At 37.6% G+C, this 21,707-nt stretch overlaps 2 protein-coding genes and 1 long non-coding RNA gene across 7 annotated transcripts in view; all 3 read left to right on the forward strand.

Annotated features, from left to right (window-relative positions):
* The window catches only part of LOC125006374, a 93,436-nt gene that overhangs the window by 1,728 nt on the left and 70,001 nt on the right, over positions 1–21,707 (forward strand). Inside the window, exons 4-16 of one of the 2 annotated variants that reach the window (XM_047582347.1) lie at positions 570–623; positions 708–791; positions 1,655–1,744; positions 1,846–1,890; positions 2,029–2,100; positions 2,201–2,272; positions 2,380–2,517; positions 2,765–2,783; positions 4,548–4,570; positions 4,669–4,706; positions 4,833–4,899; positions 5,177–5,217; positions 5,307–5,413. In XM_047582347.1, coding sequence (XP_047438303.1) covers positions 570–623; positions 708–791; positions 1,655–1,744; positions 1,846–1,890; positions 2,029–2,100; positions 2,201–2,272; positions 2,380–2,517; positions 2,765–2,783; positions 4,548–4,570; positions 4,669–4,706; positions 4,833–4,899; positions 5,177–5,217; positions 5,307–5,399 — 836 coding nt within the window. In that variant the 3' untranslated portion in view covers positions 5,400–5,413. The remainder of the gene's footprint in view (positions 1–569; positions 624–707; positions 792–1,654; positions 1,745–1,845; positions 1,891–2,028; positions 2,101–2,200; positions 2,273–2,379; positions 2,518–2,764; positions 2,784–4,547; positions 4,571–4,668; positions 4,707–4,832; positions 4,900–5,176; positions 5,218–5,306; positions 5,414–21,707) is intronic. The other variant, XM_047582348.1, reaches the window with a different exon arrangement.
* The window catches only part of LOC125006376, a 41,544-nt gene continuing 31,738 nt past the window's right edge, over positions 11,902–21,707 (forward strand). Inside the window, exons 1-12 of one of the 4 annotated variants that reach the window (XM_047582352.1) lie at positions 11,902–11,989; positions 12,230–12,250; positions 12,341–12,625; positions 12,779–13,060; positions 13,139–13,222; positions 13,628–13,705; positions 14,839–14,940; positions 16,587–16,605; positions 17,122–17,141; positions 17,265–17,281; positions 17,402–17,450; positions 17,618–18,084. In XM_047582352.1, the coding sequence (XP_047438308.1) occupies positions 11,956–11,989; positions 12,230–12,250; positions 12,341–12,625; positions 12,779–13,060; positions 13,139–13,222; positions 13,628–13,705; positions 14,839–14,940; positions 16,587–16,605; positions 17,122–17,141; positions 17,265–17,281; positions 17,402–17,450; positions 17,618–17,622 (996 nt within the window). In that variant the 5' untranslated portion in view covers positions 11,902–11,955 and the 3' untranslated portion in view covers positions 17,623–18,084. Of the gene's footprint in view, positions 11,990–12,229; positions 12,251–12,340; positions 12,626–12,778; positions 13,061–13,138; positions 13,223–13,627; positions 13,706–14,838; positions 14,941–16,586; positions 16,606–17,121; positions 17,142–17,264; positions 17,282–17,401; positions 17,451–17,617; positions 18,085–21,707 lie in introns of those variants that run through there. The other 3 variants (XM_047582353.1, XM_047582354.1, XM_047582355.1) reach the window with 3 other exon arrangements.
* LOC125006384 lies at positions 20,421–21,508 on the forward strand. The gene is made up of 4 exons (XR_007112567.1): positions 20,421–20,574; positions 20,893–20,909; positions 20,995–21,043; positions 21,368–21,508. It is a non-coding gene; the product is annotated as an uncharacterized LOC125006384 (long non-coding RNA).

The following is a 21,707-nucleotide window of genomic DNA, read 5'->3' on the forward strand; positions in this document are numbered from 1 at the left end:
GGATTTATCATGATATTTTTTCATTCATTCCTTCAGTTAAGCTTTTTAATAACCACATAGGAACCGCTGCCTTTATCTGTTACTTTCTCACCAAATAATCCTGGACTTTAGTTCAACATTTGTAGTTTCGATCTCACCAGATGCCCGGTAGTGGGTAGACGCCCAGTAGTGGGTCAGTTCTTCATTAACTTTTCTTTCCTGGGAACATGAACATCAGAATACACCTATAGATGCTGAGAAATGTCACAAACGCACCTTTTCATGTCGTCTTGTTGTGAATGAACACATTTCACAACCATGTAACAATAAGTTTTTCTTCAATCCAAGTGCAATATATTATACACATACAATACCACTGTCACACTGTTTTTTAGACTATTATTTACTCTTTTACTCTAAGGATGTTTGTGTACTTTCACTGGAGGGGAGATTCTCTCTCCAATTTCACTGTATGTTGACATGGACAATGACAATGAAGTCTATTGTATTGTATTGTATGTTCTGTGTTTGTCTGGGCAGAAATATCATCAGTGTTTATTCTTAATGCAAATCTATTTTCTTTATTGTAGACTTTTTCCAAAACGAATCAAATGAAAGACGACGTGTGACCACGATGACCACAGGTAGGAAAATATCCAAACAGATGAGAACATCTGAACTTGTTACTTTTGTAAAAGACTGCACATTGTTGTTTTGCATTAACACAGGCAGTTCAGCTGTTAACATGTCAAGAGACACCACTCCTACAACAACAAGACAACCTGACAACAAGATATCAGATGATGATCTGAGTAAGTTAGCATAAAATCAACCGTATTTGACAGAGCCCTTTAAACAGTGGTTTAAAAGTAACAGGACACCTGACTGTTCAGTGTTCCTTGGCTAACTCTATGTTGTTTTACAAAGCGCTCTCATGTGTGAGTTAATGGATTGTTCCCCTTTACACTAAGGTCAAGTCATGCATAAGTAAGAGGAATAAAAAGCTGACCGTGAGAAGAGATTTAATAATGAAACTGAAAAAAATAGCAGTGTAACCTCCTGGCCCCCGACCCGGTAACCTGTATAACAGAGTGTTCCTCAGTACGGTGTCTGCAGTGGCTCATTAAACATCAGCACTAACATAGTGACTATTCTAAACACCGGAAGCCAACACATTCAATACACGTTTCACCTGAAAACAATACTGTCATGATAAGACCATGATAAGAACATCAGATAAATAAAACATGAGACACAATTCTCAGAGACAGAAAGCTGCAGCTTACATAAACACACAAAAGCAAACTAGTTGCAGTTTTACGCTTCAGAAAGAAGAAGGAACACAAAAAAAGGAACACCATGACCTCACCTCTGCCTTCAAACGTGGTGCCGCTTCGGTTTTGTCTTGACCACATACGGCTGTTAGTTTTATCTGACACGCTGATATTTCTCAGTGACTTCATCACTAAAAGGAAGCAGAGTCATCCAGTTACTTTTGAAACCTTTTATTTAAGGACTCTGGATTTAAAAAGACAGTGCGTAGCACACCATATTGACCTGAATCAATTTAAATTAAAGCTGATGTGTTTAAGAATAAACCAAAAAATAAAAGATGGTCATAGTGTTTAACTGTTGTCTTACACTCTTCTCTCTTTTTTTTCCTTTTACTCTTCAGACTCCACTGCTTCAACTACTGTAACAAAAGTTACATCAGGTAACAAATGTTATACTCTGAATATGACAGGAAATAGTTCAGTGCCCAAAGGTTGGTTATTATTATTATTTATTTTATTTATTTATTTATTTATTTTTACATGAAATTGACATATTTTATTCATTTTTTAAAATTGACTTCTTTCTTTGTAGATACTATGGATAATATGAACCACGCAACAGATAATAAGACCACAGGTATTACTGTTATGTTATATACAACATGTAAAAACCAATCCACAAAATCAACTCGTATGAATTTTCATCATGTTATGAATAACTCAAGTAAAACCAAGTCAGTTTTTCTTTGTATTCACATTTTGTAATATGCTTCAGTTGCTCCATCAGGTCAGACTGAGAACACTGATAGTTCTTCTGTCTCGGTCACATCAGAGAAACCAACAACAGGTGACATGTTACGTTCTCAAAGATTCACTTCGTTTTCTGAAAGTTTGTGATGTTAATAACTTTTGATATTTTTGTGTTTTCTATTCCTGATATAACTTAGTCATTACTCCAGATATTTTGACCTCAACTAACACAACCACTATGAATCCAGCTCCTGGTGATGTACAAACAGGTAGGGAACATTTGTATTATTTTAAGACAAAGCTGAGATGCTTTGACTGTGAGTCTGTTTGTTCCATTAACCACTCATTTATTTATTTTTCTGTCTTCAACCATCAGTCACTGCCAGTCTCAGCTCTACTACCTTTCCCAAAACAGAAACACAGACTTGGAAGTTGATAATAGTTGTGGCTTGTTTTGGAACGGCTGTGACTGTCATCTTAGTGGTGCTGGTAATTCTTGGAACCAATAGAAGTGGTGAGAGCAGTGTGTCATATAATGTCATGTACACTGTATGTCTTTATTATATATCAGGGAATGTCACATAATTGTCTATTGGGCTGGTTTTATTTTTACGAAGTATTATCACTTTACAATCTCTGTGCTTTACTTCTGCATTAACGTGGTTGGGTGTTTGTGATCTAGCACCTTGTGACTGTAAAGCAAAACAACTTTATTACTCAGTCTGACATCTCTCCTCTCTACTTTGTATTTCATGTTTCAGGGACGTCTTCACACACAAGGTAAAAAACTAACATATATATACATACATACAGAAGTTTAGCTTCAGGAGAAGCTCTTAATTTGTCATTAATCTTTGGGTTTTAAACTCACATAAGTCAAAGACAGAATCTGAGGACATACTTTATGTCCTTCTGACTTTGCTACTGATGTACTAATCATTTGTACATATCTGTGAGTTACAAAAGTAAATCAACCCTTGTTTGGAGGGTGTGACCCCCTTGTGCAGCAGTAACACAACTAAATGTCAGCAGCCTACAGCAGCTTGGAGGGATTTTGGGCCATTACTCAGTACAGAACTGTTTCATTTCTGAGATACAGTTAGGCCCATATACACTCACCGGACACTTTATTATGTACATCTTGCTAGTAAAAGGTTGACGTGATAGCATCACGCAGTTGCTGCAGATTTGTCGGCTGCACATCTATGATGCCGATCTCCCGTTCCACCACATCCCAAAGGTTCCTCTATTAGATTGAGGTCTGGTGACTGTGGAGGTTATTGAAGTTCAGTGAACTCATTGTCATGTTCAAGAAACCAGTTTGAGATGATATGAGCTTTGTGACTTGGTGCATTATCCTGCTGGAAGTAACCATCAGAAGATGGGTCCACTGTGTTCATAAAGGGATGGACATGGTCAGTAACAATATTCAGGTAGACTGTGGTGTTTAAATCATGCTCAATTTCTACCAAGGGGCCCAAAGTGTGCCAAGAAAATATCCCCCACACCATCACCACCAGCCTAAACCGTTGATACAAAGCAGGATGGATCCATGCTTTCATGTTGTTTACGTCAAATTCTGACTCTGACATCTGAATGTCACAGCTGAAATCGAGTCTCGTCCGACCAGACAACGTTTTTCCAATCTTCTATTGTAGTCTCAGTTTCCTGTTCTTAGCTGACATGAGTGTGTCTTCTGTGGTCTTCTACTGCTGTAGTCCATCTTCTTCAAGGTTGGACATGTTGTGTGTTCAGAGATGATATTCTGCATTCCTTGGTTGTAACCAGTTTGTTGAGTTACTGTTGCCTTTCCATCATCTCCAACCAGTTTCACATTCTCCTCTGACCTCTCACATCAACAAGGCATTTTTGGAGTGACACAGTCTTAATGATTTGGACTACATGCTACCATATTGGATTTGTTAATTGTATATTAAACAACTAAGATGCAGTTCAAGTTGAAGCAGACTTTCAGGTTCACCAAACGCTGTGTTTCCGCCGTTGTAATGCTTTGCCAGACCGTTACTGCAGCTGTTTTAAGTTTGTTAGTCTTCCTTCCTGATCTTTGTCTGTCAGAGTTTGTTTTAAATCTCCTCCATGTGAAAACAATCTCACAGTCTGACTGTGGATTTGAGGTTTCCTGTAGGTTTTCCTGCCCAATGAGAAAAAAAAACTCTCATTCTCAAACCTGTATATGATGCGTCTTATATTCAATCTAGGGCAGTCGTGGTTCACCAGTATTGACGATAATTGTAGTATCAATGAAATTTCAATATTGTGTTAAAATTGTTATTTTCAATGCAATTCATCTCCAAAAAGAGAGAAAATTACATAAAGTGGAAGATGGATTTCAGGATGCATTGTTGTTGATATCGTGATAATATCATTAACGAATTTTTTTTGCCCACGATAATCGAGAAGTGAAAATCTGATGTTGTGACAGCCCTAATTCAATCATTACAGCAGCTAACTCACCAGTTTTGATGGAACAACTTTTCTTTATTTCTTTATCTTTATTAAAACATTTAATTTATTTCTGTACAGATCACAAGCCAATATTAAACCAGGTAACGTATAAATTATGTATAAAGTGCTGTTCATTCAAATAGTTCACTGTATTGGATTTATTTTTATTTATTAAGATTTGTGTTACTTTCTCTCGTAGACTATATATGCATGAACACTATTTGTGATGGAAGACAGGTAATTGAACCAGTTCTACTCTCAGATGAATTATGAACATAATAAGGCCAATAAAGAGAAATTAGAGTGTCATAGAGTATTATTCATTACTTTCTCTCTTCATCTCTCTCTTTTTGTTGCCTTAAGTTGCCTGCAGGTATTGATGAAACCTACAGTGAGATCACCTCAGTACGTGATGCTGGTGTTACTGCTGGTGAGCCATTTGTTTTCCCAGACCTGAGTGTAGTGTGATGCACATTTAGAACAGGATTCATGGTGTTCATTCAATATTATGGTCAACAACTCATTTTTAGTTTATCGTCAGTGCTACTTCATTGCAAAATGGCAATAAAAGTGAAAGTGAAATTACTTTCTGATTCTTGTTAATAATTATTTTAAGCTTAATAAAGTACAGTAATAAATATGGAAACAAGTACTTAACCCGAATCCTACTGTAGTTTCAATGTGTGTGTTATATTTCATACCTGCAGGTTCTGACAAGCTGCAAAGGGAAGAGTCTCAGAATGGACATGTAAGTGAGGGAAAGGCCCATCGTTATAAATAGTTTTTGCTATGTAACTTTATTAATAGACTCTGACATTTGCTGTCTTTCTTTTCCAGTCAGACATATATCATGTGTATGCGACCATTTCAGAGGAGCCAGCTCCATCTGCCCAGCAGGATGGAGTGTACAGCCTCCTGCAGCCACACTGAAACAGTGATCAGACATAACATTATGACCATGCTGTTCTTCGTGCTTTTTTTAATTGTTCCTAAACTGTTTGTGTGTGTGTGTCTGTATCAGGCTGCATCCTGCTGGCGAGCGTCATTGTTATTGGGTGAGAGTGTCTGGTCTGGTCTAGGTGGATGGTACAAGTCCAAGTGACATCCACATAAATACCAGGTCCAAAGGTTTCCCAGCAGAACTTTGAATTGTCACAAGATGGTCAATGTTATTTCTGCTGCCAGTGCTTTTAATGTTGTGACTGATCGGAGATTCATGAGGATTCTTATTGTATGTTGCTGTAACAGAATAGCATCCTTCTTTAGCTAAGATGCAGGCCAGTCCTAATAAATAGTAACTAGAGCTACTTAAGAGGATATGTGTATATTATTGTTATTATGTTACAAATTAAATAATTGATTAGATTTCGAGTTTTGTCAATCAATAATAAGACAACTAACAAAATGTAACCACTATATATGGTTAATTTGGCACTGTACAAATGAAATGGTCTGAATAAATGTAAAACATTTCCCTTTGACACATGAATTTATACTGTATTATGTAGGAGTGTATAGGTTCATTTAGGTTCATCTATCTAGGATTAAGTCTTGTGCTCTCTATACTGGATGACTTTAATTGAAATAAGGATTTATGCTGCTTTTCAGATTCAGAATCTTGGTTTGCATTTACAATGTATGTATGTATGTAATTTATAAATAATCAGAAATAGTCATAATTGCACAATATCAAAGTGCAGCATAGTGCTCTGCAAATCATTGTCATCACTTAGTAATTTTCATCAAACTGACGTACTGTATTTCAACATGTCTCTTCTCTGAGATCACAGCCAGGGGGAGCCATGGTTTCCTTGAGGGATATAAGAGACTGTGTCTGTGTTACATATACTTTAATGTTGTTAAAGACAGTGATGCATACATACATTCACTTCCTCTGAGCATGCCACTTACTGTATCTGGACAATTCCTTAGTGCATCTCATCAGTGATAAGACATCAGAGGTTCGACTGTGTACAACCAACTCTGACAGGGAAAAAAACAACAGTTATGTCCTCATTCCAGTGAGCACACACCCTTCTGGGCATTTCTGAGTTATAAAAGACGTTAGCATGTGATAGAACAGACAGACACAGAGTGTTGGCAAAACTGACAATAAAGGGATGAGAATGTATTAGACTTGCACTGCCCATAGAGAGTGTGTGTAAATGTCGCTCTGATTCTCCATTAACTCCTAAGAATATTAAATCAGTGCTCCAAGTCACTTTATTATCCAGGAAATCCACTTCCCATTCTCTCATCAGCGCCTCATATGAAAACAGCACCTTTCCCCCAGCCTTTTTCAGATTGTTATTTCAGATTCTGCAGGTTTAAGATACATCACAGTTCACATGCTGAGGTTGAGGTGAGATGTTTAAAACTATTAATGCTCCAGACATTGACCCATCCACCATTAACATAAATAATAAATGACAACACAGTCAGAAGTAACAGATTACATGTAATAGTGTTATGTAATCAGGATATAAAAGATGGTAACTGTAATCTGTTTCAGTATAGGGGAAAAATGTAATCAGATTACTGGTATGTTTTATACAAATGGGGGTTACTGGGCAGGATTACATTTTTCAAATGAAATGCAACAAGTCCCAGACAGGATAGTGCAAGCAATGCCACATTTTACAACACACTACAAACTACGACGATCACCCGCGTCATGCTATCCATGCCACTGGACCATGCCCATGGGTCTGGCATGTACCCACACAGCCGATGCCCGTGAATCAGCATCACTGAGCGTATGACCACGGCTGATAAAACTTCGCTCTGACTAGACCCTTGATGCTACTTGGCTACTTTGCACTCTAATTAAGTCAAAAGCCTCCCATAGCAGACTCTGACATATACAACATGCAAATCTCTTTTCTCTCTTTTTGCCTAACTGAATTTGGAGCCAAGTCATGCTGGTGTGCTCTAAGGACCCAGAAAAGTATCAATCAGTTCATTGTTCTCCGGGTGACAAGTCAGCCTCTGTACCACAACGCTGAAGAACACCTTCCCCACACTCCCTTTAGGCAGACTGCCTATGAAGGTTCTCAGTCAACCAGGTCATGGTAATCCAAAAGGCGTTAGAAGAAAGGCAACTGGATTATCTTCAAAAGAGAGCCCTTTGTCCTTTAAGTGGAGCGCCTTACCACTTCTTGAACCTCTTTCCCCCTTGGTCGGCTGTCATAGCACTGACTGTCTATTTCCCCAACAGGTGGAAAATCAGAAGGAAGTGCCAACTTTCTAAACCTTTCCTTATCTTTATGTACCTCCTTTTAGTACTGCTCAAGTTCCTGTTCGGTACCGTCAGGCTACCAATCTTCTCTTTACCTAATAGCAACTTCACAGATCTAAATGGATCCCAACAGGATGCTATTGTAACCCGCTCTTTTCTTTTCCTAATTTACTAATATTCTCCACACTTCTTAATGCTGCCAACCAATCCTACAATCAATGCCTTTTTTCTCCTCTCCCGTCCTTTCTTCCTAGATCTAGTTTCTTATGTTTCTCACCAATAAATACACTGAGCTGATGACATCTTCTGTACGCTTTTGTCTTTATTTGCATGTTTGGGATTGAAGTCATCCACATGTAACTAAAAGTAATCAGGTACATTATTTTTATATTGTAATACTTGTAGTAAATTACCAATTACATTTTTAAGTAACTTGTAATTGTACTGGTTTACAAAGTAACCTTCTCAACCCTCGACATATTCTAAGTGATTTGGTTGTTATTAAAGAGTCCAATCTGCCATTTTGGTTAATGTTCAAACATCTGACACTATCATGTATATCATGTCTATATTAGTATTCAAGTCAAAGACCAACTGCTCTCTAGTTGTTGAGTTTCTGGCTGAAGACTCAACCACTTCCCTTTTGTCTGAAATCACATCCTATTTGAGATTTGTCTGCTTCTGTGTGCGCTGTGTCTGTATGGTTGCAACCAGCAGCACACACCTGAAAACAGACACCTTCGCTCTAAATATCAAAAGAACAAACTCCACACATCAACAAATAATAATAAAAAAATCTCCATTCATACCAACACAATGAAAAAAGTCCCTAAAAAACACTAAAAGAATTCTTTAAATGTTTTGTATTTTAAATGAGAGTGCCACTATGTCCTGTATGTATCAGTCTTTTCTAACTTTTCTTAAACCACTTCACTGTGGTAGAGTTGATCAATATATTAGATAAAGATCTCTTCGGTGTTTTGTTTCATTTGACAAAAGCGAGTTTAACAAACCTCTGCCTTTCTCTGGCTTGTTCATGTGACTGGCTTCTGGTTTTGTGGTTTCCTTGAGAACAACCTTTTAAAAAAATCTCAGAGCCACAGTAGTCAGACTACAGAGTAGTGTAGTCCATCACATAGTTCAGCTTCATCATGGCTGGGAACCTGCAGCTACTCATCCTCATGTGTGAGTTAAAACTTATTATCAGCTTCTTTTCTTGTTAATGTTGCCTAATGTTTAATGTAGGATACTCAGACATGTGATCACACTCATGTCACTGACTTCTGTTACTGACGTGTTGTCTTACTCCACTATAACAAATTAGAGTTGCTGATGAACTATTGTCGAATCTGTTTCGATTTTTTTAATAACCTTAAAAAGGTTTCTTTTTTGAGCTCAAAGCACAAGGTTGGTCTCTGAGTTTAATGTTTTCTCTATTCATTTTTAATTGGAGCAGTTTGACTTCAATGTATTTTTTTTAGTATATTATGAAAAAACATTGGTTCATCATGTAATTCGTGTAATATCCATTTACCTCTAACATTTCAGACCTTCCTCCTCCTAATTTGATGGTGAATCAAACGGAGATTGAAGAAACAGACTCAGTCTTTCTCAACTGTCAGACTCCATCATCAGTTTCTATGTCTCAGTGTTATTTCAACTTTTTAAGAGACAAAGCAGCCAAGTCTTTCTCTTGTCTGAAGACACTGTCAGGAACTGAACTGCTGTCACTGGTACAACAACGTTCACCTGCTACAGTTGAAGTGACATGTTCTTACCTACAAGAGCATCAGTCTGGACACAGTAACATGTTGACCATCACCATACAAAGTGAGTACACTTGTAAATGTATCAACATGTTTCATTTCCCAGTAACAGTCATTTATTCCATCCACCATGTTTTTACTTTTTTAGCTCCTCAGCCTAAACTGACAGTGACTCTACAGCTGATCACAGAGACAGAGTCAGTGGCATTGATCTGTGAGACTCCATCATCAGTTTCTGTGTCTCAGTGTTTTTTGTTCTTTATGAGAACAAACACGTCCAGAGCTGTCTCTTGTCTGAAGCCACTGACAGGAACTGAGCTTCTGTCGATGTCACAGCAGAGTTCACCTGCTGAGGTTGAAGTAACATGTTATTATACAGTGGAGCGTAGAGGAGAACAACATCCATCTCCACACAGTAACAGAGCCTCCATCAGCATACTGAGTAAGTGGCCATGCTACCATGTTCTTGGTTGTATCACTAAGTCAATTTATTGTCAATGTTGCAAACCAGAAATAATGGAAAAAATCCTTTTAAAATGTCACAGTGATACATAGCTGGAGACTGTGATGTTTCATGAGAGCTTCAACCACTGCAGCAAATTCTCTGAATTGGGGTTTCATAATCAAAATCAAGAATAACTTATTGTCATTATCTGTGTGCATCATGAAACTTTGGATGCTAGCTCCTGGCTAAGGTAGTGCAAATATAATAGAACTAAATATCATAAATATAATAAAAAGCACTATAACTGAAATAAAATTTAAAAAAATATTAAAACAGAGCTGAGTCAGCTTGGGATGGGGAGCTGTGTCAGGAGGGAAGGTTGTTTAATACTGAAGTTCAGGTAAATGCTGAGTAAAGGTTCACTGGAGCATCAGCTACTGAAGCAGAGGGAAAAAACATATTCACATCCTGGATTATTTAACAAGAGTTTTATTCATTCCCATACAGATTACAAGCCAGTGTTACTGGTAATGTACACGTTTACTGATTGGTCAACATCACAATATCACTTCATACATATATGGTATGATTTGCATATTTCTTTTCGGTTCATTGAGCTTTTTTTGTCCTCTGTTGTAGGCGAATCTGTGAACATGACGAGTGTTGATCCTGGAGAACTGGTAATTTCCTTTTGGCAAAAGTCAAAATCACAGATCCTATACTACTGATGTGCATAACAAGGCTTCTTTGGCCTCTAACACTGCTCTCCTCCTGTAAAAAAAACAAAAACAAAAAAAAAGTTACCTGCAGGGAATATTGAGTCCTACCATGTGATCAGCTCATTGCCTGGTGCCAACTATTCCACTGCTGGTGAGCTTCTGCTTTTTCTCCTAGTGCTTATGGGTGTATATCCTATTTTTGCTTATAGATATTTTTGCTTTAGAACCAAAGAGCTCTCACTGTCTTTTTTTCCTAGTCTGAAGTATACCATGTGTATGATGTAATCCCTGAGGAGCCAGCTGCAGTAGCTCTGGACAGTAACGCCTACAGCACTGTAATGAAACACTAGTAAACACTGGAAGACCTGCAGGATTAGTATCAGGGAGATATAACATTTACTTATTGTATTTATTTATGTATTTATTTTTGGAATAATGACATGTTTCTGTTTCAACATAGCAACAAACATCTGCCACCTGGTTAGTATGTTTGTAAAGGCTTCATACAGAGCCTAGTACATCATGCAGATACAGAACACATATCCTGCCCTCTGCTGTTGAACCTGAGCCTTGCATGTCCACTGGTCCACAGGCTTTATCCTGTCAGAAACAAATGTTGTCAGTAATCATCCAGGCAGAAGTCGTGGTCTTTGGACATTAAGTGTTATGTACAGTACCATTCACAGCTTTGTGCCTGCCTTTTTTTCAATAATGAATATGAGTTTATGCATATATTGTGTACATGTGCATATTTACAATGTTTAACATGACTACCTCCAGTCTAGTGGTAGATATTATCTTGTTGATGTAATGTCATCTGACTCTTTTGTTCTGATTCTCTTCTCTTCTCTTCTCTTCTCTTCTCTTCTCTTCTCTTCTCTTCTCTTCTCTTCTCTTCTCTTCTCTTCTCTTCTCTTCTCTTCTCTTCTCTTCTCTCATAAGAGCTCAGCATTTCTTCCTCTTAAAAATCATCTTGAGACAATGTGGATTCTTCTTCATGTTGTATAAATAAACGTAATTCTGGGTGGAGTTTGCATGCTGAGGTGTGAGACCTGTGTCTGTGGTTTGTCTCTGGGTACTCCGGTTTCTTCCAGCAACCCCCACAATCCTAGTGATGATAAGCGGTAGTAGAAGTTGAGAAGAGGCTGTATCGCTGCAGTGTGAGGACATTTACAGAAGTGTGTGTGTCTGTGGCCTGTTGAATGCTATTATCTCTCTCTGATGCTTACTGTGGTTTCCTGCCATTAAGTATATAATTGTCAGTGACTTGTACGCTGACACCAGAAAACTTCCTGGAGGAGTAGTATTCAGCTTCATCATGACTGGACACCTTCTGTTTATTGTCCTCATCTGTAAGTTAAACATCTCATCATTAACGTTGGCTCTTACACAACGATACAGGAACACTATTACTTACAATTGTAAGGTTAATACGTTATATGTCTCACTAAGTATTTTTATCTGCAGCGTATATTAACAGTTTTACATTAGTTGCATCTTAGCTGCAGGTTAAATATTCTTATGCTGTGGTGAAGTTTCTTGTGAGTGACTAGTGCATCTATTTCACTTGGTTAAAAATCTTTCTCTGACAGATTCTTTTCATCAGATCGAAGGTCAGTCCCTGAGATTATCTTTTTTTTAATAATCAGTTGTACAGTATCCGTACATATTACATCCACATATGTTGACCTCTGTCTTTTCAGCTCTGCCTCCTCCTAAACTGACAGTGACTAGATCAGTGATCACAGAGATAGACTCAGTCACACTGACCTGTGAGCCTCCATCGTCTGTTCCTGTGTCGCAGTGTCATTTCTACACTTTAATTGCATCTAAAGGAAATCTTAAAGACTTCCCCTGTGTGAAGACACTGACAGGAATTGAGCTTCTGGACATAGTAAACACACTTGCTGTGGTTAAAGTCAACTGTTTTTATGAAGTCCAAACTGAAAGGTCTGAATACAGTGACATCTCCACCATCACCATACAGTGTGAGTGACTTTAATATGTTGTTATATCTTTAGAGTCACCACAAATCAGTTCAATTTAAGCTGAATTTTAGTTCAGTTAATGTTGGATGTGTTGTAGTTTAAACCTGTCTAAATAATATTTGTGAATAAATGTTTGAATGCTTCAACTTTCAGCTTCTCCTCCACCCAAACTCACCGTCGATCCACCAGTGATCACAGAGACAGACTCAGTCACACTGAGGTGTGAGCCTCCATCGTCTGTTTCTGTGTCTCAGTGTCATTTCTACACTGTGAGTGGAGGGACAGCCAGAGTCTTCCCATGTCTGAAGACACTGACAGGAAGTGAACTGCTGCAGATGGCAAGTCTCACATCACCTGCTGAAGTCAAAGTAAGATGTTGTTACACTGTAAAGCATCAATCTCCATACAGTGTTATATCCTACATCACCGTACAAAGTGAGTATCGGTCACTTTCATCGTTTTATCTTGACATCAGCACATGAAGTCATATTTTATTCATGAATTTGTCTTTAGGACCAAACGGAGACAAAGATAGAATCACTGATTTAACAACATCCACCCCCAGTAAAAAGTCACCTGCAGGCAGAGATGAAGCAGGTATCATTTTTATTGGCTGAATATGTGTGCGTGTGTGTGTACTTGCACAGCTATCCTTCTGAGAACCAGTTTAAGTTTTATATCAGCAGATTGAGGACATTTGTGTAAAGTGAGGACATTTTGGCCTGTCTTCACTTTTTGGCTGTTTTGAAGGCTAAAACTCAGTTTTAGGGTAAAGGTTATAATTAGGTTAGGGTTAGGCATTTAGCTGAGATGGTTAGGGTTAGGGTGGGCGAGGGAATGCATTATGCCTAGGAAGTGTCCTCACAAAGATGGTCATACAAGAATGTGTGTGCGCGTGCGTATGTGTTTTTTTTTTCAAAAATGGCAGTGACCCGTTCACATGAATATTAAAGTTGCACTGATTTTGGATGATACCTGATGCATATTGTGTTTATCCACCAGATTCGACTGCTGCTATGCCACATAACACTGTGAGCTCCACTACCTCAGCTTCCCAGACAACAGTGAACCCAGCATCAGGTGACACACTTGCAAAATTTGACTCATGATTCACATACATTATTATACAAAAAGTTTAAATACAGACTGTGTCATTCATTGCATGGTGTTAATATGAAAACGTACTTTGCCCGGACAAGCCCACTGATATAGCGGGTAAGTATTGAACACATCGCAATTTCTCATAGTAAACACATTTCTAAAGGTACTATTGACATGAAATTTCCATCAGGTGTTGGTAACAACCCAGGTGCTCTTTGCAAGATTTCTGACAGAGGAGTGAAAAGAATTATCAGAAGAGTTGTCCAAGAGCCAAGGACCACTAGTGGAGAGCTTCACAAAGACCTGGAATTAGCAGATACAGTTGTTTCAAAGAAAACAATAAGCAATGTACTCAACAGCCATGGCCTCTATGCACTCTCACCACGCAAGACTCCACTTCTGAAGAAAAAGCATGTTAAAGCTTGTTTAAAGTTTGCTGCACAACATTTGGACAAGCCTGTAAAATACTGGGAGAACATAGTCTGGTCAGATGAGAGCAAAATTCAATTCTTTGGATGTCAAAACACACACCATGTTTGGAGGACAAAATGCACTGCACATCACCCCAAAACACCGTACCGACAGTGAAGTTTGGAGGCAGGAACATCATGGTGTGGGGCTGTTTGTCTGCATATAGTACTGGCAAACTTCATATAACTGAAGGGAGATGAAAGGAAAAATGTCCTGAGACATTCTTGAGAAAAATCTGCTGCCATCTACCAGAATGAAGATGAAATGAGGATGGACATTTCAGCAAGATAATGATCCCAAACACAGAGCTAAGGAAACTCTCAACTGGCTTCAGAGAAAAAAATAAAGCTGCTAAAATGGCCCAGTCAATCACCTGACTTGAATCTAATTGAAAATCTATGGAAAGAACTAAAGAGTTTCCTTAAGAAATATGTTTACTATGAAAACTTGTGATGTGTTCAATACTTATTTTACCTCCTGTAATAATGTTCACAAATCCATTTGGATTTTTTTACCTAAACTATATTGTTTTCCTTTCTCATTCAAGTCCTGTGCTCTAGTATTATACTGAAGATTTAAATGTCATCAGCTTGTGTGAACATTGTGTTTATGTAAATGCTCTGTTCAATCACATAAAACAGATACAAGCAGAAGGGTCATGGTTGTGATCATGACTGCTTGTGGAGTAGCTGTTGGTGTTGTGTTACTGGGGATTGGACTTGTGTGGAATCAACAGAGAGAAGGTGGGAACAATGCTTTTTAGTTTGTAAAATCATATTTGTAATGGGGACTCTAAAATAAAGGTTTTTCCAGGTTGCACTCTCACAATCATTGCATCTAAGTATGTAAAGTCAAAGTGTATATGTGCACTCTGACTATGTGCAGCTGCAATAGGAAACCAACAGCTCAGCAAAGACCAGGGTTAAAATTAAACGCAGACCCAAACCAAACACACATAATCAGAATGATTATCAATGTTCTGAGCACATTACACAAAAACATGAAACAGGCCATAGATGTAAACAGACATTAAAAACTTAAAATTGACTGATTCCATAAAATACTGTGTTTTGTGTCAAATTAAAACCAGTACATTTGAAAGTTCTTCAGAGACCAAAATGGCTAAAACAAGAAACCTAATGCAGGAAACACGCCTGTAGATACAGATTCTCAGACAGGAAGAGTACAGCCAGAAAGTACAGATACAGTCCAGTTGGATCCACTCTGCAGAAATACAGACAAACCTTCAGCTTAAGGTCCTACAAGTGTCACCGACCAGAATATCAGTAACCGGACACAAACTATGGGACAGGTGTGTGTGAAGTTTGTGCATTTATTTCAGAAAATAGAATTTCCAAACCGTTGTTGTTTACAGAAAAATAAAGAAAACATCCACCCAAAAGAAAACACAGCAGTGGGACTGATTATAAAAAAGACAAACATCAATCACCCATGACATCAAAACAGTACTTTTAATTAACATAAACTTGATGCCATGTAACCAAGAGCTGGCTGAATGGGACTGATGCATTTTCTCCTTTTATATACCACTTAAACAAGATAAAAAAATAATAATAATAATAAAAACTCATCCTTCATTCTCTCCACATTGATGCTCGAAAAGTGTAGCAATCGGCTAATACTGTTAGCAGTACCTTATACACACCGATGCACACTGTCGGACGGCCACCAAACACCTCACAGCAACACTACACAGAGACAAATACACTCAGACACAGGAATGGCTTGATTTGCGATCGCCACCTGGTGGCCACAGTGCAAGACCACACCACATATTGAAACTGCACAACATCAGTATTTCTTTAAAATTGAAACTCTGTGGTGGATTATCAAAAGGTCTGTTTCAAAGGGAAAACCAACGTATTTAGAAGAATTAAAAGTAACAACAACAGTGTGAAAGGTTTATGAGGAACATGGCAGCCAAGATTAGAGCTCTACTGTGTGAAGAGGTACTAAATATTAATTTGGTGACGTGATGGTTTGTTTATTTTTTGTTCAGTTTTGAACACAATCTCTGTTATTCGTTGATACCAACAATGTTGAGAACTGACATATTGAAACTGTTAAGAATTTCATTTTCTCAGTTTTTCTTGTAAACAATGAACAAGATAAATATAATTTGTTTGTGTCTGTCTAACGCAGTCACATCTTTTGAAACAAAAAAGATTTTTTCACAAATATTTCATCATAATATTTGAGACTGTAAAATTTTAAGTGTGTCCAAAAACTTTTGCCACCACTGAATATGAACCGATGTTAACTGAGATTTAATTGTGTATTGCAATTTAATTGTTCTACGGAAATGATTCTGTGTTTTATGGCGCATTAATGAAGTTTTCTAAATATGCTTGTTTTCGTTTTATTTTAGAGAAATGTGCTTCCAAGGGGTAAGGCTTTTTATACTTTAAATACATGAGTGCTAGTCTGCAACTTCTTTTTGAATACTATTCTGCTTTGCATTGATTGTTTCACTTCGACAAAATCAACCACTGTCATCTTATGACCGCCTCAAATGAAAGAAAGTTTCTTAGTTTCCTTGTTGTACTCTATCTCAGGGTGGTTTGGCTGTCATTTATAACACTTTAGGAGGCTTGTGCAGCTTCTGCATTCTCTCATTTTTCTCATTGTCTTCCCATGATACTGTCCAATATACGTCTTTTTTCCAATATGATGGATGACAAAATCCAAATCCATTCACTCTTGAGCAACACTTTAACAGCAGCTCTCTGACCGTGTAGCTGGTCATGCTTGACTGGTAACTGTTGTCACTCATAGTATTAACACGACATAAAATATCAGCTCATGCCGAGGATTTTTGTGGAGAATAATATGGCCATGAACTGTGCTTCTAAAAGACACAAACAATTATATATAATAAACTATTATTCTTTTTTTCCCTTTAGAGCAAAAGTTAGCATCACAGGTAAATCAAGACATGTTACTCATCTGCATTCACTCCAATCATTCTAATCATGCCAATACATTATGTTATTCATGCTTAGTGTATTTTATTTATATGTGATTATTAAAGATGTTTATCTTTTAGATGACTGGAAATCTTTGGTAAGTCTCACAACAAATTGTGATGATGGCAGATTTATCTCCATACAATAACTATTCTGTCTGTAGATAAGACTGTCCTCACTCTTCCTTCCATCTAACATCTTATTAAATCATTTGCAGGTCGATTATGATGAAACCTACAGTATTGTCAACTATGAGTGCAAAAATGGTGAGTTGCTTCATTCTCTGGATGTAACAGTCAGGTAGATTATTCACTTGGTGGTGAAACGTCTGCTGAAATTGAAAGTGGCTTAAAGTTAAACGGAAACACATAACATGTCATTACAGCTCCAAATCAATGAAATGTCCATTTATTTCTGTGTTTCTTTTCTGTAGAGTGACAGCAGCGGTACCTCAGACCCTCGGGCCATTGGACCAGCTCCAGATTTATTGTACAACTCTGCAAATCATTATTTTTCTTGCATGCTTGTTTATATTAAAGTTGGTGTTTGCATTAGTATCCCATAGCGAAGTTCTCAGAACAGTGTAACAGCTTTATTTAACTGCAGTCTCAGTCAATGGCTCCTTTACATAGACAATAATTTTACAACACAGTTTAAATAATTCTGATCAGAAATTTCAACTCAAGTATCTACATGGATGCTAAATAAATAATTTGATGAAATATAATGTACATTTTTTAATTTACCTGGAAACAATCAGAGAATATGTGACATGTCCTAACTGGTCCTGGTTGCTATGTCCAATGTCTAATCTGCCATAGACATGTATTTTTTGGTTAATGATCAAACATCTGACACCATCAGACTCAGCTGATAAGATAATAAACATGCTAAACATAAACCTGCTTAACATCACTGTGTTTGTATCATCACTGTGGGCATTTAAACCAGCTCTGGAGTAATACATGTATTAAATAGGCTAGGTCTGAATATAGCTCTCACAAATTAAATACAATGAACATGGACACGGTAAGTTGCAAAATACATTTGAGTTTAGTAAATAATTTGCTACAGTAGAAAATAAACAACAGGTATATATACAATTGATATGAAAAATAACAAAACTAAATGGCGCCTTTAAAAGAAAGAGTTCATTGAATACTGGTACTGTGTGTGGTGTTCAGTTCAGTTCACAAATAAAATTCCACTCGAGTGCAGTCGGTTTATCATGTGTTCCAAGTGGCACCAGCACAGTGTAACTGATACAGTCCTACCACACATATGTCATCTGCAACTCAGTAGTATTTGTAGATGTGGTAGCTCACCATCCATTGGATTCTACAAGGTTCTCCAAGATCTTATTCTACTCATTATAGAGACTTGACCTGTGTCCACAAAACAAGTTCATGAGTTTTGGTTCTATGTCAAGTCATGACTTAACATAGAACATTCAACAACACATTTAATATACAAAGTAAACAAATAAAATCACATGAAACCAGTGATGTAACGATACATTCAACTCACGATCAGTGATGGGAATAATGGCGTTACAATAAACAGCGTTACTAACAGCGTTACTTTTTTCAGTAACGGTTGTATTTTGCATCTTATCAGCTAAGTAATTATTATAGGCGATGATTATTAGCTAAGGTGGAGTAGGCTTTCATACAGTGGCTGGTAAGTGCAAAACAAAACAAACCCTGAAACACTTTTACAAACTCTGAAACAAATTTACAAAGACAAAATCCTAACGGAAAGGGTATGTCTGACTCGCCCCGTTCAGGATTTTCAAAACAAACCGCTCACTCAATCACTTCCGGTCAGATCCGGCTTTTGGTACATTCCCTTTCCGTTAGGATTTTGTCTTTGTAAATTTGTTTCAGAGTTTGTAAAAGTGTTTCAAATTTTGTAAATTTGTTTCAGAGTTTGTAAAAGTGTTTCAGAGTTTGTAAATTTGTTTCAGAGTTTGTAAATTTGTTTCGGATTTGTAATTTTGTTTTGCACTTACCAGCCACCGTAATACACGAATTGAAACATGAAAAAAAAGAAAAAATTTCATGCATTACTTATTCACTTTAGTTTCTTAGCCTACCTGCAGTCCCGCGTGGCTGTCACGGTAGACTTCGGTTAGTGTCGTGGTTGCACTCCTGCAAGACGAAGGCTCAGAACATGCGACTGGATTCAGCCAATGAGGGCGCGGAGCACTGATGACGAAATCCAAACCTAACTCTTGGTGCGGCCGGGAAAGAGTCAATCATGAAATAAACTCGAGGAGTCTATTATTGTAAAATAAACACTACAATTACCGACACTAACACTATACATAGAAAGAACGCCAGAAAGAGTTTATGGTGCAACCTGAAAAGTGTACTTTGTGCCCATTCGACACCGAAGTGTAAAATTTGCTACTCTCGTTATCAAAACTCTGGGATTTCAACACTCTGGCATTTGCTGTGCAGAGAGAAGGTCCAGGTTCGAGTCCAGCTTGGGCCTTTCTGGGTTCACATGTTCTCCCTTTTTCTGCGTGGGTTTTCTCCGAGTGCTCTGTGTAACCTCTAGCTCATTAAGCAGGTGTTCGTGTGGTTAGTAACAGCGCGACGAGTAAAGTTTCCGTGGCTCACCGCTGCAAAATGACTTTGGGTGCCCGAATAGTAATGGAGGGGGTGGGGGGTTAAATACAGGATCAGAGTTTAGAGTAAGAAGTTCGGAGTTAATATTTAAATATTTGCACCTAGAGTTTTGATTTAGTTACACTTTTACACTTGGTTTTAACAACAACTATTTATCGACTGAGAGTTAATTATAATGGATTAACTCTACCCAGAGTATAATTAACTCTACGAGTGTATGTCTAGTTTAACACCAAGAATTCAACTCTTCTCAATTTGCTGTGTGTGAAAGACTCGTGACCGGTCCGGATGTACCCTGCCTCTCGCCTGATGACAGCTGGGATAGACCCCTGCGACCCCCATAGTGAAGATAGGCGGTAGTAGAGGATGAGATGAGACATTGCTGTTGATTTTTTCTTTGTTTGTTTTTCTTTTTGGTTTTATTTCAGCAGCACTTGTGCTTCTTAGCACTGAAGTCAGCTTTTTCTTCTTGTCAAATGTTTTCATCACCAAATAGTGCAGTTGACACATTTCTAGTTTGTACAACATGTTTTGCCCTATAGCAGCACAGTAAAGCAGCTCATGTTATTTAATAATGACTCTCCTCCTAATCTAGGAACATAGTCATCTTTCTTTTTCTGTTAAAAGTAAAACTAGTTTGTGTCCTCCCAAACAGAAAGGTCAAAATGGGAACTGCTAGTAGTTGTGTCTTGTCTTGGAGCAGCTGTGGTTGTCATCTTAGGGGTACTGGTACTTCCTGGAACCAAAAGAGGAAGAGGTGAGGACATTGTGTCATTGTGTCAATTGTGGTTTAAACTTGTACATCCAAACAAACTATTTTTTTATATGCCTGCAGGCAATACATGTACAATGTTAACACAGTCCAGGGGAATAACTGTGTTAATGTATTTGTGCAGTATATACACACTGAACATTATGTAAAGTATTTATAAATAAATGACTAATGTTACTCCCATAGCTATAAGCATTTCTGACACTTGTGACTGATCAGGCTTGTTCTCTACATCACTTTTATTTATACATGGATGTTTAATTTGCATTTATTTCTGAAGTTGTGCTTTGGTTTCTGTTTCAGATGATGGAAAGTATTTGGTAAGTCTCAACGATAGACACTCCTTCCACTAACTGTCCTCACTCGCTCTTCCTACAGTCTAACACCTTATTAAATCATCTGCAGGCTGGCTTTGATGAAACCTACAGTATTGTCACCTATGAGTTCACAAATGGTGAGCCGTGGTTTTATTTCTGAATACATAGACAGACTGTTAACAAGTACAATGAATTAATTTGCTCTGTGTTTCTCTACGTTTCTGTCTTTGTTGTGACATGTTACTACTATGCTGAATACAATGACTGTTATAGAGGAACAACTGAAAAACACACTGAGCTGATTAAATACTGATCAGCCACTTGGTGGTGCACATTCTGCTGAAAACTGCTGAAGACTAGACATCCATGTTGTTGCTGGTTCAATAATGAAATGTGTGCATTATAAAATGAACATTTACACATATAAATCTAAATCATATTCATGTTTTTACTTTTCATAGAGTGACAACAGCTGCATCAGCCCTGAGAGATAAAGCGTACAGCTTTGCAGTGTTAAAGTTCAGATGTTGTTTTTCTGGCATCTCCTCTGATTTCTCATGTACTATGTAGCTGAGTTTATACTTTTACTGTGTTACAGTGAAAAAATAAAAACCATAAACACAAAAGTTGAAGTTCAGTGTCTTTTTTATTTGTTCACAGTGTAACACAAAACATATGCTTGTACCTGTTCTTTACATACATTTGTGGGTTCAACATAGACGTGAGAAATAGTTTACCTGTCAGAATAGTAGTTGCATAGTTATTTACAGTTGTGGGTTTAAATGTGAAGAGCTTTACACA

Source organism: Mugil cephalus, chromosome 4 (assembly GCF_022458985.1).
Source record: "Mugil cephalus isolate CIBA_MC_2020 chromosome 4, CIBA_Mcephalus_1.1, whole genome shotgun sequence".
Classification (NCBI taxonomy): Eukaryota; Metazoa; Chordata; class Actinopteri; order Mugiliformes; family Mugilidae; genus Mugil; species Mugil cephalus.